The following is an 18,450-nucleotide window of genomic DNA, read 5'->3' on the forward strand; positions in this document are numbered from 1 at the left end:
TAATTGATTTTCTGTCAAAAATGTGACTTCCGAATATTGTCCGATCAGGTAAAGTCTGAGAAACCCGAAAAGTAAATAAACAAGATGGTTGAAAATAAATCGTTATATATATTTCTTTTGCCAAATTCTTTCGCCAATGACGAATTTTAATCGCCACAATTATTAAACCCTGGATATTACCATATTCGGTATATATTCACCATTGGTGTAACAATTTTTTGCATATATATATATATATATCTTGGCTACAACCTTTGGTCCAGACAATATGTCAAAAAGTGATGGCTTTGCAGCATATAATATACTCATATGAAGACATTTGGTTTACCACGCATAAGGGGTTTTAAAATACAAATTAAGATTCATGTAAGAACCTAAGTATGGCCATTTTCTAGAAACGACAAACATAAAAATCAAAAGTGAGCTTTCATTACTGTTTTCAGAACTAATTTTACAAGTTTGCTAAACCATCGCAGACTACTGAGGAATGAAAATTGTTTATTTCTTATGAATCAAGAATCTTGCAATATGATTATTTGATTACCAAGGTGTTGATTTTATCTTTTATTGCAAAAAAGTAAAACCCTGACAGGTTTAAATGCAAACAATATAATATACACAAGAAACATACAATACACGAAAAAAGTGCTAAACAAATCAATATCATATCAATTATTATCCATTTTTCAAACACATATATCTATACTATGCATAATAGCATTAAAAAATATAAAAAAAATAAAAGGGATATTAAAGTACATTTTTTTAAATTTCTTGATTTACATTGATGTATTATCAAACACATAAAACTTTAGATAAACAGTTAACAACCCAAGAATGCAATTCAATCTCTCCAAAATGTCTCGACTCCTGTTTAATTGTATTTAAACTCATTTGTAAATCATTCAACCAAAATCTAGTCCCTATTAAATGTTCTTGTATCAATGGCCTCATTTTTAGGTAGGTCTCATTAAAATTAGTTTCTATGTCAATTTTTGATATCCGGCCTTTTTCTATGTTGACATTTACAGTAATTTGATGTTCAATATAGTATTCTAGATTTTTAACAAAATGTCTAGTCAGGGAGAAATTTGGAGTTCGTCCATAAATCCATTTCCAATCACAAAGTTCATCATAAATCTTCTGTAAACCTGGGAACTGTGCTTCTGATGGATTTATAAACTGGAAATTGTCAATCTGTAATAAAAAATTCGACCATAGGTTATCTCCCAATTAAAAGTTCATCTCAAAAATGTGTCATGATAATATTAACAATAAGTAAAATGCTGTCACTGTCACAACAATTTTATTTAAAAGGTGACCACAACTTTAAATGTTCAATGTAGTGAAAAATTTCTATATATGCATTTATGCAGATGTTGGCAAAACCTGCATACCTTCGGTATATGAAAAATACACCAAAAAAATAAAAATTTCTTCAATGCACAAAAAAATTGTACCCATGAAAATAAATAAATTCATGTGTGAAGGGAAGTTCTGAACTAAGGTTAGTTCAATAAACCATTACATCAAGATCATAAAATGAGCTTGAAACATTGTACAACATTTGAAAGACATAATGCTGGCCTTTAGATTTTGGTTTGTGAACTAATGGGTTGCTTTCTCACTGACATTGTACCCTTTATCTCCTTCATTAATATTTTAGAAAATGTTTTCTAAGAAATTCATGTACAGTAAACACTAGCCTATCAACACTAAATGTGTTAGTTCAGTTAACACTAGCCTATCAACACTAAATGGGTTAGTTCAGTTAACACTAGCCTATCAACACTAAATGTGTTAGTTCAAACCCTACACATTGTGTTTGACTTTTATCTTAATTTAATAGGATTGACTATTTTCCTGTGAAAGGTTTGTGATTCCATAAGGGTACCCTGGCTTTTTCTACCAGTAAATATTGGCTGCCATGCTATACGACCAACAGTGCTGAAAGTGGTATTAAACACCAACATTCAATCAATTATATTTAAGGCCTGAATTACCAAATCGGATAAATCAAGTAATTTCTACAATAATTACATTTTTCTTTCCCTGTAAGAACTGTTGACCTATCACATCTACCAGAGAATCATATGTAACCCCAGGAATGCTGTCAGATAGATTCTTAACTCGTGACTTCAGGCTCTGTGTTGCTCTACTGTGAACTCCTACCTATAAAATAAACAAAAAGTATAGGGTGAAACATATAAGTATCATCAAAAGTTTCTTCAAGAGATAACATCAATGCTACAATTCCCTTTTCAATGAATATATGCAGTGGCGGATCCGGCCATTTTAAAAAGGGGGATTCCTAACCCAGGGTAAAGGGGGTTAGTTACAATGCTCCCATTCAAATGCATTGATCGGCCAACCCCTGGAAACCCCCCCCCCCCTTGATCCGCCACTAATATGTATTGTCATGTCAATTCCAATATACAATAAAATCTGCTTAAGAGACCACCTGTATTAAGCAAAAATCTGTGTTAAAATACAATTTATTTTAGATTCCTCTGTAGTACATTTCAAATTGATTAAACCTGTATTAAAATACCACTGTCTTAGGAGACCACATTTTTGCTCTCCCTTGAGTGGTCTCTTAAAACAGATTTCACTGTATATGATGTCCTGAAAATACGTGAAATGTTTGCCACTGGACATTAAGCAACCAACAATCAATCCATCAATTTCAATATAATTACAAAATTTATGTAACTTGTAATAATATTGGACATTTTGAAACTAAGTTGCATAATGTGGATTCATTATCAGTCTTGGAATATAAAATATTCATGTATTTGTGCGGATTTCTGGGTTAAAGGTGAATTACACATTTACATGATCAACAAAGTGAAAAATTTCAAAAAGCATTTATGCAGAGTTTTTTGGCAGACATTGGCTTATATTTAGCATGCTTTTAAACTTGACAACATGTCCCATTATTTGCAGTAAAAACTCTTTGAAATAATTTCTGAATTTACAGCACATGAGATGCTGATGAAATTCCCCTTTCTGCATACAGAATAGTGCTAACGAATATAGGGGCTAACAGGGGTGTAGCCACAATTAATTCTTCTCTCTCGAGGAATAAGAAATAATATGGTTTAGGTTTAATGTTCGAACACATTTAGATAATATAATAAGTAATACTGTTGCATCTTGTTAACTAAAATCATAGACTTGCATTGTCCTTATAACTCATTTTTTCTGATATCTCAAATAGGTCCTTTCATGGTTATTGCAGCTATGTTCAATAGGTGATAAATTTTCATAAAAGAGGTAAAAATGGTTTGAAAGAATACAGGGAAAAATCATAGAAACAGAACAGTACTAGCAGAGTAGCAAAACTAGCTTGGATACATGCACAAAATTTTTTGTACGTTCATACTCTTTCCATCTCTACTGAAAAAATCTGTTCCCCTTTTTGATATGGCTGTAGTAACCGTGAAGTGGCCTATTGTTCTCGTCAGTCAACTGTATTATTTGATCAGATTGTTACCGTTGACATTGGGCTGTCCAAATATTCAAATAATTTATCTTTATCCACATCAAATATTAAGGTGAAGTGGTGATAGGTTGTATTCCGTCCAAGTTTAGAGGCTGTTCCTGAGACCTAAAAATATAAACATGAAAGTAAATTTTTACATCAATTGTGAGCATAGCTGATTTCTGAACAAATAATTACAGTAAATAAATTACAGTCTTCTTGTCTTAGAGGATTTACAAAATGTATATTTGTATACTCATTTTTTAGGTTATCAAACATTTCATTAAATGCTTTCATTTTTTTTTACTTCCACAAATTAAAATAAGATCATTTCAGTTGAAATGTTTTTCTCAGTATCATGTGACTTTTGAGAGCTGCTATTATTATCATTGTACATTTTTTATTAAATTCCATAAAGGATGAAAAGTTATTATTAAATGCCTAGAAAACTTTAATTGTACATGCTCATGCTACAGATATTGTCTTTCAATCATGAAAAAAGCTTCTGTCCAAGTTTAACACATTTTCCATGAAGTTTTGACAAGATTATTAATGTCTAAAAAACATAACGAAACAACAGACTGCCCTTAAATTGATAATGCTGGCTGATTAAAGGATAGAAATGTCTCTCTCAAGGTTTTTTGTCTGCTAAGTCTGAGGGAGTTGTAACCTTTGATTAGGACATTTTAAAAAACAATCATCCTTTATAAGAAATTTTAATAATTTTTTTTTCAAAGATTGTGATTTTTCTCATTCAGTTTAATTTTCTCACCTTATAAAACCCATCCAATAATATATCCTCCCTAGTATTTATACTAAGATCTACATTCCAATGGGATGACAAGGCTTTTACAACAAGGTCAAGATTGCTGTACCTGTTGTATAATGATCTGTCTTTAATAAAAGAGCAATTTATGTTTCCTTCGTCATGATATACCGCTCCTCCACCACTTTTACGTCGAGCAAGACTCAAGTTTTTTTTAGCTATCTTCCACACGTCACATTCTAAATATGGATTCTGATGACGTCCAATTACAACAGTAGGTTTATTCTTCCACATCAGCAAAATGGATTTGGCCTTCACGTTTTCGTTCTCATACAGCCAATCTTCAAAGGCTAGATTCATAAAAATGTCATTGGAAAGGGAGACAAATACAAGGTCTCCTGATTTGGTAGAATACCATTTTAGACGATTCCACGTTTGAATTTGCTGACAAAACTGTAATTTTATCTTCATGTATCTGGTCACCATGGTAACCATCATTGTTGTTGGGTTTTTTTTGTCTTCAATAAGAGCTACGTTTTATCACTGAAAAAAGAGAAGAAATCATACTTAAGATATCATTTGAGTTTACAAGTCCTATTCAACTTAAACATATTACAAGTCAACTTCAATCTGATTTTCAGTTAGAAACAATCCCTTGTCAAATCATTTGAACTGTCATGACTGTAATCTGTGTATTCAGGAGCATGAGAAAATAAAAGCTTTATTTTCATAATTATATCAATCATGTCAAAATATATATTTCTAACCATGTTATTGTTTTCTTGGGACCAACTTACATTTTTTACATGGCTTGAGGGCCTTAAGAACTAAAATCATCATTTCCACTATTCAATATTTGGATCATTTACACATGCACTGTATATTTGGATCATATATTAACTCGTGATTTTTTTTAACATGTTTAAAACTACTTAGAAAACAATTCCTTCTGCAATTATTATTGTAAAATGTCTAAAAATTACTCTCTTCTGTATACAACATATTTTAAAAGGAAATAAGAGTTATCTCCCATTTGGTACTACAAATAATTACATTTATTGCAGAAAACCATTATGTCTTGATTTTTTTCTTTCTTTCAAAAACTTATAGTACTAACAACAAATTTATCAAATTGAATTTATTATGTTCATCGTTTACTGGCCATGGACAGTGAAAGATGAAATAAAATAACATAGATAACATATACATGATATACACAAGTACATGGACAATTAAATTAAAAGAAATGTCACTGTTTAGCAACACCTGGTAATTTTCCAGAATCATTTTGTACTGAATTCATTACTAATCGAATCACTATACAATGAACTGAATTTGTGTTTTTATAAGATAATATATAGAATGTTAATTGAAAAATGAAAGTTTGGACTATTTTGATGATTCAATGTTGGACTATTTCAATTTCTGTAGCATATTGTAGGTACCTTTTTTGTTAATTTTCCAGACACTCTAGGTGCCCTTTATATAAATGTTTGCACACTCTTGGTGCCCTTTTTTAAAATGTTTACACGCTCTAGATGCCCTTTTTCGGTTCAGATACCATGCCCTTTTTGTGTGTTAGGGGAAACATTGTGGGCAAATGGTTGTAAAATGACAAAATAAAATACAAGATAAAGTTTCAACTTATACTTAAGTTTTTGTAAAAATTGCTCTGTACTATACACAAAATTCTTTTCAAAACTCGAGAGTGACAATTTGTGAATACATTTAAGTACAATTTAGGTCAGTGGCGATTGTTTCCTCCACGCTTCCAGAACAGTTCATCCAAACATCGTCGCATGCTTTGAACTAAGCGTCGTAATGTTCTAGCAGGAATTCTTTGCCAATCTTCAATCAAGGCTGCTCGTAATTACTGTTAATTCTTACTAGATGGAACCCTGTTGTTGATTTTTTCGACCAATATAATCCAAAATCAATGAGATTCATATACGGTGACATGGGTGGAATAGTGTCAATTATCTCTTGACGTAAATAATCTGAAACAATACATGCTCTTTGTGGCCAGCTAGCATTATCGTCAATGAATATTGGTCTAGTTGCAAGATTGTGATCGTCAATATGTGAAACAACAATATCCCGGATGATGTTATCGTGATATGTTTGACCTGTCATAGTCCCATCCAGAACATAAAGGTCCATTTTGCAGTCGAATGTAAAGCAGCCCCAAACTGTCAAACCCCCACAATCAAACGCTGTAGTTCCAAGGATGTACCGTTGCCTAAATGGTGTTTTCTGAGGACGACATACGTGCATGTGCTCATGAATATGATGTAGGATGAATCTGTACTCGTCAGACCAATGAACTTGACGCCATTGTCTTAAAGTCCAATTGCAGTGACCTCGTGACCACTGATGCCAAGATTGACAATGCATACGAGTCAGCAATGTGGTCTTTTGACTTGTCTATGGGCATGTAAATTGACACAATTTAGTCTGCAGTTAACATGGTTAACAGTTACAATTCATTGCAAGAAACTTGCAAGGACAAAACTTTTATGTAGCTTTATAAAACCTGTTTTTAAGGTACATGTACCTAGGAATAAAACATCTGCCTGAATTCTTTCCTATCAATTACCAATAGATTAACGAAATATATGGAAACAAAGCAGTATCAAATTTAATTTTAAAACAAAAAATAACAGCAAAAAACATTAAGGTGTTGCTTAACTTTTGGTGAGGTGTATATATAATAGTTAAATAAATAGTAAATTAGTGCTATTTCCTTTATAAAACTTAAAGAAACTGGGGATGCAGATCTAGACAAACAGTTACACAACTTGAGAGGGCTTACTATGCCTGGCTGCCAAATCCAATTGAATTTACTTGAATAAAATACTGTTTGAACTCAACCAAACACAACTGGACATTGTGCTATAAGGAAAAGAATGCCTTTTAAAATCAGTTGTATTGTGAGTGAAGTTGTATGCAGTAATCATAAATTGTTTCTGAGATACGGTGTAACATGTAAAAAAAAACAACTTTTTTTTAAAAAATTATTCAACAACTCTAAAACAAAATTTTGAATCATCACCAAAATGTATACAGATCTTAAGATTAATATAACTAAGAAGTGTGTAAAAGTTTAAGCAATAATCATAAAAAAAGTTTTAGAGATAAATACAGTGCAACATGTGACCCCCCCCCCCTTTTAAAAAAAAACCCTCAATAACTTTAAAATAAAATTTTGAATCATTACTAATAAGCATACAGATCTTTAGTTCAATATAACTAAGAAGTGTGTCAAGTTTTCAGCAATGATCATAAATCATTTTTGAGATACGGTGCGACATGTGAGGGGGGATAGGAGGGGTCATGATCCCGAAATCCCGGGTTTAAAAACACAAAATCCCGAGGTCCCGAATTTAAATAAATAAAAATCCTGGATCCCGAAATTCGAAAAAAAGAATTCCCGGATCCCGAAGGAGTAAATCCCGAAATCCCGAGCTTAAAAACACCCGATCCCGGAGTCCCGATAAAGGTCCTATCCCCCCTCACATGTGAAACAAGTATACAGATCGTTTTACCATTATAAGAAACAGCTATGTTAAGTTTCATGAAATTTTATTTATCAAGTTACGGTGCGGTGCAACATGTGACTGCCGGACAGACAGATGGACAGACAGACAGACAGCGGGACATCGGACATTTGTATACCATAAATTATACGTCCCGTCAAACTTCTGACAGGCGTATACAAATATGGTCTTTCGTGATCAGGTCTCAAGACAATTATGAAAAAGCGAAATGGAATAACTCTTGCAAGTATGGTAAATTCTTTCTCATTAATTTATCATCTTAACTATATTTACTAAAAAATAAGATTTCCAAATTATTTACAAAACAAAAAACTTGAATGACTTTGTGCTACAAAAAATATAAGTCATATCATGAAATTTGTGATGATGAAATTCTAAAGCTAAATACGGGATGGACAAACACTTACAGTCCTTTTTTTTTCGTAACATATATCGTAAACAGATATAAGATTTGTCAAAATTGATTTTTTATCATGTTTTCATGGGCGCAGCCATATTGGTAATTTTCGAGGTTCTCGGACTTTAGTGAGGTATTTGAGAGACAAAAAGACGTTCCGTTATTCCAAATGCTCTAGGAAAATGGCAACAAGTCAGCAGCCTTTTGAGGAATGGCTTTGTGCCAAACTGTTATCACTGGACCCAGAAATTGATACTGATGTATTTGTTATGTACATTAACGGAATTTTGGACACAGACGATCCTTCCGATGAAAAGAAAGAATCAATGTCAGAAATTTTATCAGAAGTGTTTGTGAGTATCACTTGTTCATGTTGTTTACATGTATACATTGGGTGTCCAACTTGGGGGGTTCTAATCCAAGCTTACTGTTTTGTCAGATTCCTGTATCCCACTTACACTATGTACATAAGCAATTCTCATTTTTGTGTAATTTCCCGTGTCCCGCTAGACTTCATTTACCGTTTTCACGGAACAATAATTTGACTTTCACGTGTTACACTAACAAAAAATCGGCAATCTGGCATCACGCTGAGACCCCAATGAGACCCACTACATCATCTAGTCCAAATAATTATGACGTCTTGAAAGGCTATTATAATTTTTTTCTTTGACGCCTTACATGTACATCGATGTAAGGCGTCAAAGAAAAAAATTATAATAGCCTTTCAAGACGTCATAATTATTTGGACTACTACATCATCCTGCTCAGTTAACAGATTGGGTGAAACCAATGATTTAACCCTCTTGCTGCAGACCGTTTTTCAAGATTGTATTTCATGTGCCAGAAAATACGACAGCTCAACGTCTGTGATGTAACATGCCACACAGTGACGTCATATATGTTCATGTTTTAATTAACGCAAGTTTCTCATCATTGTCATGATTGTTGTATAGATCTCTTTCAGTTGCAAATAAAATACAAATGTACAATGATGTACCAAATCTTAAACAGTGTAATTATTTATCTTCAATGGGTCAACATTGTAATGTCATTTGGGTATGACATCAATATCAAATGTTGTTATAATTTGTTGTGCTGGTGAAATCACAAACGTCCAGCTGTTGTACATGTATTTCTAGCACATTAAAAACATCCATTTATTAATTCAGACCTACCAGCAGCAAGATGGTTCACCAAAACTGGCAGTGTTCTTCATACAGTTGAGTTCTGCAGCACCTGCAGAATATTTTCACTGTGAGCTCAGCTCAAAGCTAGCATTGGCCCAAAGTGCCGTAAAACATACATGTATGTGCCTGTCCCAAGTCAGGAGCCTGTAATTCAGTGGTTGTTATTTGTTATTATGTGATGCATATTTGTTTTTCGTTCATTTTTTTTTTATATAAATAAGGCCTTTAGTTTTCTTGTTTGAATTGTTTTACATTGTCATTTCAGAGTCTTTTATAGCTGACTATCATAATATGCGGTATGAGCTTTGCTCATTGTTGAAGGCCGAACGGTGACCTATATATGTACATGTAGTTGTTAATTTCTGTGTCATTTTGGTCTCTTGTGGAGAGTTGTCTCATTGGCAATCATACCACATCTTCTTTTTTATATGTAGTCTTTCAGGCTACAATTACATTGAAATTAAGTTCAGAACCTACAAGCTTACACTGAACAACAAGCTATAAAGGGCCTCAAAAATTACTAATGTTAAACCATTTAAACTGGAAAACCAACAGTCTAATCTATATAAAAAACGAGAATTAAGAAACATTTATCATGCTTATGAACCACATCAACAAACAACAACCACTGAACATCAGGTTCTCATGACTTAAGACAGGTGCAAACAATTGCAGCGGGTTTAACCATGCTAGTAGGAACCTTCACCTTTAAAACTGGAACAATAGTGCAACATCACAACATAGAAACCCACATTAAAAAAATATTGAAATCGGCTTAACTGAATTAAAAGGCATATTAACACAAGTGAACGAACATATACTAAATGATTTGATCTATGACACAATGTGAATACCAAATCAATAAAATAAGGGGAAAGATGTTAAACAATGTCAGAAAGACAAACATTATCTTGAACAAAATGTTGCCAAATCTACATGTACATGTACATATGTGAAGACATGAAAGAAACATTTATACTGTAGTTGTGTGGTTTACATACAGTTGTACATGTACATGCATGGTTTAATGTTTACATGTAGATATAAAAAAGAAGATGTGGTATGATTGCCAATGCGACAACTATCCACATGCATGGTTTAATGAGTATTAGATCTGTTAAGTGGTATTACAATAATCTATGATCATGATGATATACAATGTATTAGTTATGATTTCCAATTTCTCTTTTGCAGCCAGATAACTTTTCTGATGTTTGTGCTGAAGTTTACAATAAATATGAAGAAATAAATGGTTTAGCTGCATCAAAAGACGATTCAGGTAACCATGATAAAAAAAAAATAATTTTATCAAATGTAACTAAATTAAAAAAAATTAGAAATACATTCATTTTTTTACATTCAAAAAGATACATTTTTACATTAAGCTCTTAAATTGGTAACCAATGGTAACCATGAATATAAATGAATCAACATTTATCATGATTATAGCTAAAAATATTGAAGGAGAGACATTTCCGTTTTTACCAATCAAAAAAATAAAAAATTACAAAAATTTAGATTTTGTAAGCACAAGTTTAGTGAAGTTCCTGAACATCATTGCTTGCACTGGAATGAAATTTATATTATTTCCAGATTTTAACTATGTGATAACAAATAAACAGTCATGGGAAAGTTATCAATTTAAGTATACAAATGTATGATATTGGTTTGCAATCATACTATAAAATATATTTTTTTATAGTCTTACTGCACTGAGTGCATATAAATAAGTATATTTTTGTTGAGGTAAACATTTTAAAATCCCATTAGAGAAAGTTTATCACATGGTCAATAAATGCATCATTTATTTTCAATTTCCGCCGATCTTCTCAATATGCAAAACAATGAACAGAAGTCAAGTTCGTGTTAATTGATTGTGCCTTGGCCAAAGAATCACATTTCAGATACTTTTCACAGTTTCATTCAACTTTTGTCACATTGTATATACTTGTTTATGTATTGCCATAGCATATTATTTATGCTTTCGCAAATAAAATATTCATTCATTCAATAAGACTAATATTGATGATGGCAAGACTCAGCTAGTGAAATCACTAATTAGGAGGTTTCCCCAGACACACAGGTTCATGAAAAGGTGCATCCAAATGTAAATCGCACGTTCAGGATGTGTACATGGTGTACATGTTTCAACAAAAACTCTATAAACACAGATCCTTCCAGAAAATAAGAAACAAAAAATCAATCAATCTAAACAACAGAAACATACTAGTAATATAAGTTACAGCTACATTCCTATTGCATGTATTTTTAGGTTTTGTTTGGCTTGCTTGCTTTGTTTATGTAACTGTTTGCTCAAGCATTTAATGTAAGATTTACAATCGCAATCAATTGATAGGTAATGCTATGGATGCTTGTGCAAACATTTATACAAACAAAGCAAGCAAGCCAACCAAACCTTTAAACTACACCCAATAGGAAAATAGCTGTAAAGATAACATATCTTCAACAGTTGAAAAGGACATGCACATACTTGCATTGATACATAAAAAATATGTCATACTCTTATATAATTATCTCTTAGTTACCTTGTGTCATAACAAGTTTGATTAAATAACCAAATTGAAATTCTATGAATATCTGATACCAATTATGAAATATCTCTTTGTTATTGTGATGTTTTAATTTGTTATTTTTACAGATTCAGAGAATTTGGCTAAACAATTATCCAACATGTTAGAAAACCAAAAAATAGAATCAGTAAAACCTAAAGAAAATCTTAGTAAGGAAGAGAAAGAAAGAAAGGCCGCCATTTTAGCACAATACGGCCATGTGTCAGATGAAGAGTATCCTTTTATTGTCAGCATGCTGTCTTGTGTTAATCTTTACTGTGGATTCATTAACTAATTTCCATGGATTGCGAAAAACTTACCTTTTTCGTGGATATGTAATTTCAAGGTTTTTGCCATTGAAAGTCTGCATACAATCTAATAGAAAACTTGTAATTCCTTGAACATTTAAATTCATGGTTCACCTGTACCCATGAAAACCATGAAAATTGGTATCCAACGATTAATCATGAATCTACAGTATTTTAGAATTCAAATTTAAAGATAAGTACATGAGGTGGTTGATGGGGGTTTAAAGAATAGTAAATAATGAGAAAAATATTTAAAGAATACTGAACAATGAGGTGCTAAAAATATAAGAAATAGAAAATAATGTCTATGAGCTGATGAACAAACACAAAGTTAGCAAATCAGAAGATGCGTTACATCCAAAATTAAATCATTTATTGTTATTCACTCTATTTTTCTCAGAAAAGATTTCTTTCCAATATATTGCATCTTATTTTTAATTTATTTTGACAACAATAGCAAAAACAGCTATTTCATATTATGCATTTTTGGTACAAATGATTCTATATTCTGATGATGGTTAAAAAGTACAAGGAATAGAGAACAATGTCATGAAAAATTAAAGAATACAGAAATAAAGAACCCTTGTGTTTGTACTGAAAATAAAGAGATGGGGTAGGATTACAAATGAGACAACAAACCATAAAAAAATAATGGATAACATAGATAAGTACATGAAAGATATGAAGATGGAGATTTTATCCTACAAAATTAGTATAGTTATGGTTTCATTAAACAAGGCTGTGTTTTTCAGCTACAATCTGATTGAAGGGCAACAGCCCTGAGACAACATGGATGAAATTTAGCTAAGAAACATTCTTAGATTCAAAGACTGTTGATAATCTGTTTATCTAGGTTTTGTAGGCGACGTCATTAACGTTAGGCTCATGACATCATAGTTCTTTTTCTACTCGACTAAGAAAAACTCAAGTATTTTAATATGAAAAATTATCACAAACAAATTTCAAAGAAAATTTTTGAAAAAACAATAATAAATTTATGGCATCAATATTTACTTATTTTATACAGAACTATAATCTCAAAATTTAGATAAATTTATATATTGTTTTGCACTTTATACATATATATAGCTAGTTAAACTAAAGATAAATATTATTGATGTCATCAGTCACAAAAATATGTTTTAAACAGAATTTTTTTTTACCTTTTCTACCAAAAAACAAAAGTGAATGCATGAATATTGATCAATATTATTTCTTATAAAATAAAAACATTGTTCTTACAAGCTTAACATCTACTCATGGCTGTTTTAAAATTATACCCTTGGCAGGCACTTTTTATGATAATGAAAATTATCATTTTACTTAACGGCAATCTAATTGAAATTAAGTCTCTGGACTCAAACATTTTTGTAGAGCCTAATTAGCAAGACATAGCGATCCTACATTCTGTTGTCGTCTTATTTGGCTGCTGCGTCCACAAATATTCACTCTGTGGTTAAGGTTTTTGAAATTTTAATCACTTTATTAAACTGTCCTGTACATGTATTTCTACCAAACTTGGACAGAAGCTTGTTTATGATCATAAGATAGTATTCAGAAATCAATTTTGGAAAAAAAACCTGTTTATCCTTATAACAATGTATTAATTACATTCATAAAGAAGCCGAGACACTGGGTTCCCTGAAACTCTTACAAATTAATGTTATGCTTGGTAGCTGCATGGGAGATAAATCATAACAAAATGACCAAGTGTATGGATTTAATTTTTAAAAGATTGACCTACTGGTACAATACTTTGATAAACTTTAAAAATACAACCACACATATTAAGTCAATTTGAGTGCCTCCCATCGCCCTACATGATAAATTCTGAAACAGCCCTGGGAAAATATTTATCAATTTTGAAGCAATAACCCTTTAGTATCATAATTTCAATTTAAGTTGGATATTTGAAATTTTTCAACCCAGGTTGTATATTCACATTTATTCTAGTAGCTGTACTAGTTTCCAGTCCTAATATTTTCTCCTTAACATATAAACCAGAGATGATGACAGACCAGATGATCCAGGTGGAGATAGTCAAGACAGTTGTATCTTTTTTATGAAAAGTTCTCAAACTTGAGACATTATACATGTTATATCATGTATATTGTAGGTGTGGACTGTTGAAGGACTGAAGGATCTATTTTTAGACATTTCATGTGTTGCTTAAATATTTATTATTCAAGCAATCTTACTAGTATTTGAACATTTCTGAGAAAATCTGAGAAATTAAATTTAATATGTAAAAAAGGGTTAAAATTCAGTTTTTTTTAGCAATTTAAAAATTTAAGGGATGAAAATTGAAAACAAACTAGCTTACATGTTTAGAATGACGAAATGGAGATTCAATAATATGCTGACTGCTCTCACTGAAAACCACAAGATAAATGTAGCTATTGACAGTAACTATTATATGAAGACATAAAATTCAAAATGGCAAATCTGGCAAAACACATTGCTTCCATTAACAAATTTCCTAATTTGATAAGTGAATTTCCCTTTATTTGAAAATTCCAAGTCAGATCTTTCCAAATGTTCACACCCTATTTAAGAGGGTATCTTATCTTCAAGTGTCAAACATGTCAAAGTCTATTTTATGATACTGTTAGTGTCAAATGAGCCTTAATTTTTTTATCGTCATTCATCATTAGCGTCAAATAGAGTGAAATATTTATCGTTAACATTATTCTAACAAATATTTGATAGTCATTAGTCATCAGGGGTACAACATTCATACCCTCCTTTAAGCCTATGATTTGTATTTGATTATTCTAATATGGACACATACTATGAAGCAATGTTGTTAACATGTTTAACCCCCGCCACATTATTTATGTATGTGCCTGTCCCAAGTCAGGAGCCTGTAGCTCAGTGGTTGTCGTTTGTTTATGTGTTACATATTTGTTTTTCGTTCATTTTTTTTACATAAATAAGGCTGTTAGTTTTCTCTTTGAATTGTTTTACATTGTCTTATCGGGGCCTTTTATAGCTGACTATGCGGTATGGGCTTTGCTCATTGTTGAAGGCCGTACGGTGACCTATAGTTGTTAATTTCTGTGTCATTTTGGTCTTTTGTGGATAGTTGTCTCATTGGCAATCATACCACATCTTCTTTTTTATATTGTTTATCTCTTTGAGACCATAGGGAATCACTATTATCACAGAGTTTATAATGGCAAGTTTGAAAGACCCCAGTGACACATAAAACTGATAAAACTGGATATAAAGTTCTTATTTCACTTTCAATATGTTAATTTGTTTTCAACTCTTATTAAAATATTAACAATTACACCTTAAAACATTTAATGAACTCAAATTATTCATTGAAAACCAGAGACTGATAAGAATAATACCCATGATTAAAGTAAGTCACTGTGTTAAAATGCAGTGTTTCAAGTTCATTTGTATAATTTGTTTCCACATTACTCCTGTAAACACAGTAATTTAATGATCAAAGCATGAACAAAAATGGGGTTCCCTAAGATCATGATGATTTTGGTATTTCAATTAAAAGGTTGTTTTTTTAAGATTGACAGATAGATAACTGTGTACCATAGTATATCCTTTCAATGATAGATGTATGAAATCTGTAACATTGACGTCCATATTGGAATTTACTTTCAATGATTTTGGCTGGTTTCTTAAAAAGAAGTCTATATTTTTATCTGAGCACAAAATGGCCGATCTGGAACAGGTAATCAATCAGTATTGAGCCCAGGTGTACATTGTTAATCCTTAACACTTTTGAAGCTTTGTTACAGAAAAACGTCAATGCTGAAAGTGTAGCTAATCTAGAGAAAGAAAAAAGAGAAAAATCTAAGATTGAATCTGACAAAAAGAAAGAAAAAGATAAAACGGACAGAGAAGCCCAGAAACAAAAACAGACAGACAGAAAAGAGAGTGAAAAGAAAAGAACACAGAAAGGAGAAAGACGAAGATAGCATTCTATTGTAATTTTAAAATTTAATGAATTAGCTATAAATAGAACTTGTTATTGTTAAAGAGCTAGTGTTGATGAAAAAATATTGTGTTTTTGGTTACAAATATGAAAATGGTAAGGGGTGGTTGCTTGAATTTTTTATACGACCGCAAAATTTGAAAAAATTTTCGTCGTATATTGCTATCACGTTGGCGTCGTCGTCGTCGTCGTCCGAATACTTTTAGTTTTCGCACTCTAACTTTAGTAAAAGTGAATGGAAATCTATGAAATTTTAACACAAGGTTTATGACCACAAAAGGAAGGTTGGTATTGATTTTGGGAGTTTTGGTCCCAACATTTTAGGAATTAGGGGCCAAAAAGGGCCCAAATAAGCATTTTCTTGGTTTTCGCACTATAACTTTAGTTTAAGTTAATAGAAATCTATGAAATTTTGACACAAGGTTTATGACCACAAAAGAACGGTTGGGATTGATTTTGGGAGTTTTGGTTTCAACAGTTTAGGAATTAGGGGCCAAAAAAGGGCCCAAATAAGCATTATTCTTGGTTTTCGCACAATAACTTTAGTTTAAGTAAATAGAAATCAATGAAATTTAAACACAATGTTAATGACTACAAAAGGAAGGTTGGTATTGATTTTGGGAGTTTAGGTCCCAACAGTTTAGGAATTAGGGGCCAAAAAGGGACCCAAATAAGCATTTTTCTTGGTTTTCGCACCATAACGTTAGTATAAGTAAATAGAAATCTATGAAATTTAAACACAAGGTTTATGACCATAAAAGGAAGGTTGGTATTGATTTTGGGAGTTTTGGTCCCAACATAATAAGGGGCCCAAAGGGTCCAAAATTAAACTTTGTTTGATTTCATCAAAATTGAATAATTTGGGTTCTTTGATATGCCGAATCTAACTGTCATGACTGTGTATGTAGATTCTTAACTTTTGGTCCCATTTTCAAATTGGTCTACATTAAGGTCCAAAGGGTCCAAAATTAAACTTAGTTTGATTTTGACAAAAAATGAATCAGTTAGGTTCTTTGATATGCTGAATCTAAAAATGTACTTAGATTCTTGATTATTGGCCCAGTTTTCAAGTTGGTCCAAATCGGGGTCCAAAATTAAACTTTGTTTGATTTCATCAAAAATTGAATAAATGGGGTTCTTTGATATACCAAATCTAACTGTGTATGTAGATTCTTCATTTTTGGTCCTGTTTTCAAATTGGTCTACACTAAAGTCCAAAGGGTCCAAAATTAAACTTAATCTGATTTTAACAAAAATTGAAATCTTGGGGTTCTTTGATATGCTGAATCCAAAAATGTACTTAGATTTTTTATTATGGGCCCAGTTTTCAAGTTGGTCCAAATCAGGATCTAAAATTATTATATTAAGTATTGTGCAATAGCAAGTCTTTTCAATTGCACAGTATTGGGCAATGGCAAGAAATATCTAATTGCACAATATTGTGAAATAGCAAATTTTTTTTAAATTAGAGTTATCTTTCTTTGTCCAGAATAGTAAGCAAGAAATATCTAATTGCAAAATATTGTGCAATAGCAAGATTTTTTTTTAATTGGAGTTATCTTTCTTTGTCTAGAATCAACTTAAATCTTTGTTATATACAATATACAATGTATATTCACTTTTTACTACCAACTGATAAATTAAAATAATCTTTACCATTCAGTGATAACAAGCAGTTTTTTTACATCTTAATATTTTATGATGTATTTAAATGAGTAGTTATTGTTGCAAACTCCATTAGAAATTTTAATTGAGATTAGTTTTGGAATAAGGGAAAGGGGGATGTGATTAAAAAAATTGGGTTCAATTTTTCTCATTTGAAATTTCATAAATAAAAAAGAAAATTTCTTCAAACATTTTTTTGAGAGGATTAATATTCAACAGCATAGTGAATTGCTCTAAGAGAAAACAAAAATTTTAAGTTCATTAGAACACATTCATTCTGTGTCAGAAACCTATGCTGTGTCAACTATTTAATCACAATCCAAATTTAGAGCTGAATCCAGCTTGAATGTTGTGTCCATACTTGCCCCAACCGTTCAGGGTTCAACCTCTGCGGTCGTATAAAGCTACGCCCTGCGGAGCATCTGGTTTTAAATTATTATTACTTATGCCTTTTAACATTTAAAAGTATGTGTAGCATTATATTTATGAAAAAACTAAAAATCATGTAGCTTATTTATAATGATATAAAATAAGAAATGTCAAATCATGCTT

The 18,450-nt window shown here is 31.5% G+C and overlaps 2 protein-coding genes across 2 annotated transcripts; one reads left to right on the top strand and one right to left on the bottom strand.

Annotated features, from left to right (window-relative positions):
* Window positions 1-559: 559 nt before the first annotated feature.
* On the bottom strand, window positions 560-8,394 carry LOC139498188 (lipoyl amidotransferase LIPT1, mitochondrial-like). The gene is made up of 5 exons (XM_071286538.1): window positions 8,215-8,394; window positions 4,257-4,793; window positions 3,497-3,610; window positions 2,041-2,172; window positions 560-1,197 (listed from the first exon to the last, which is right to left on the bottom strand). Exons 2-5 carry the CDS (start codon window positions 4,746-4,748, stop codon window positions 796-798), a joined length of 1,140 nt encoding a protein of 379 aa, XP_071142639.1. The 5' UTR covers window positions 4,749-4,793; window positions 8,215-8,394; the 3' UTR covers window positions 560-795.
* On the top strand, window positions 8,340-16,352 carry LOC139498191 (coiled-coil domain-containing protein 43-like). Its single transcript, XM_071286542.1, has 5 exons — window positions 8,340-8,557; window positions 10,589-10,673; window positions 12,054-12,198; window positions 14,277-14,323; window positions 16,026-16,352. The coding sequence occupies exons 1-5, from the start codon at window positions 8,387-8,389 to the stop codon at window positions 16,214-16,216; spliced, it is 639 nt and encodes a 212-aa protein (XP_071142643.1). The 5' UTR covers window positions 8,340-8,386; the 3' UTR covers window positions 16,217-16,352.
* The last annotated feature ends 2,098 nt before the right edge of the window (window positions 16,353-18,450 follow it).

Source organism: Mytilus edulis, chromosome 12 (genome assembly GCF_963676685.1).
Source record: "Mytilus edulis chromosome 12, xbMytEdul2.2, whole genome shotgun sequence".
Taxonomy (NCBI): Eukaryota; Metazoa; Mollusca; class Bivalvia; order Mytilida; family Mytilidae; genus Mytilus; species Mytilus edulis.

Excerpts from the sequence above, each read along its gene's own strand:
- LOC139498188 (XM_071286538.1), bottom strand. The coding sequence starts at position 4,748 with ATGATGGTTACCATGGTGACCAGATACATGAAGATAAAATTACAGTTT. Across the intron at positions 3,611-4,256 it reads TATTGGATGGGTTTTATAAG|GTCTCAGGAACAGCCTCTAA; the intron begins GTGAGAAAATTA and ends TTATATTTTTAG. Across the intron at positions 2,173-3,496 it reads TGGACAGCCCAATGTCAACG|GTAGGAGTTCACAGTAGAGC; the intron begins GTAACAATCTGA and ends TTTATTTTATAG.
- LOC139498191 (XM_071286542.1), top strand. The coding sequence starts at position 8,387 with ATGGCAACAAGTCAGCAGCCTTTTGAGGAATGGCTTTGTGCCAAACTG. Across the intron at positions 8,558-10,588 it reads AAATTTTATCAGAAGTGTTT|CCAGATAACTTTTCTGATGT; the intron begins GTGAGTATCACT and ends TCTCTTTTGCAG. Across the intron at positions 10,674-12,053 it reads TGCATCAAAAGACGATTCAG|ATTCAGAGAATTTGGCTAAA; the intron begins GTAACCATGATA and ends TTATTTTTACAG.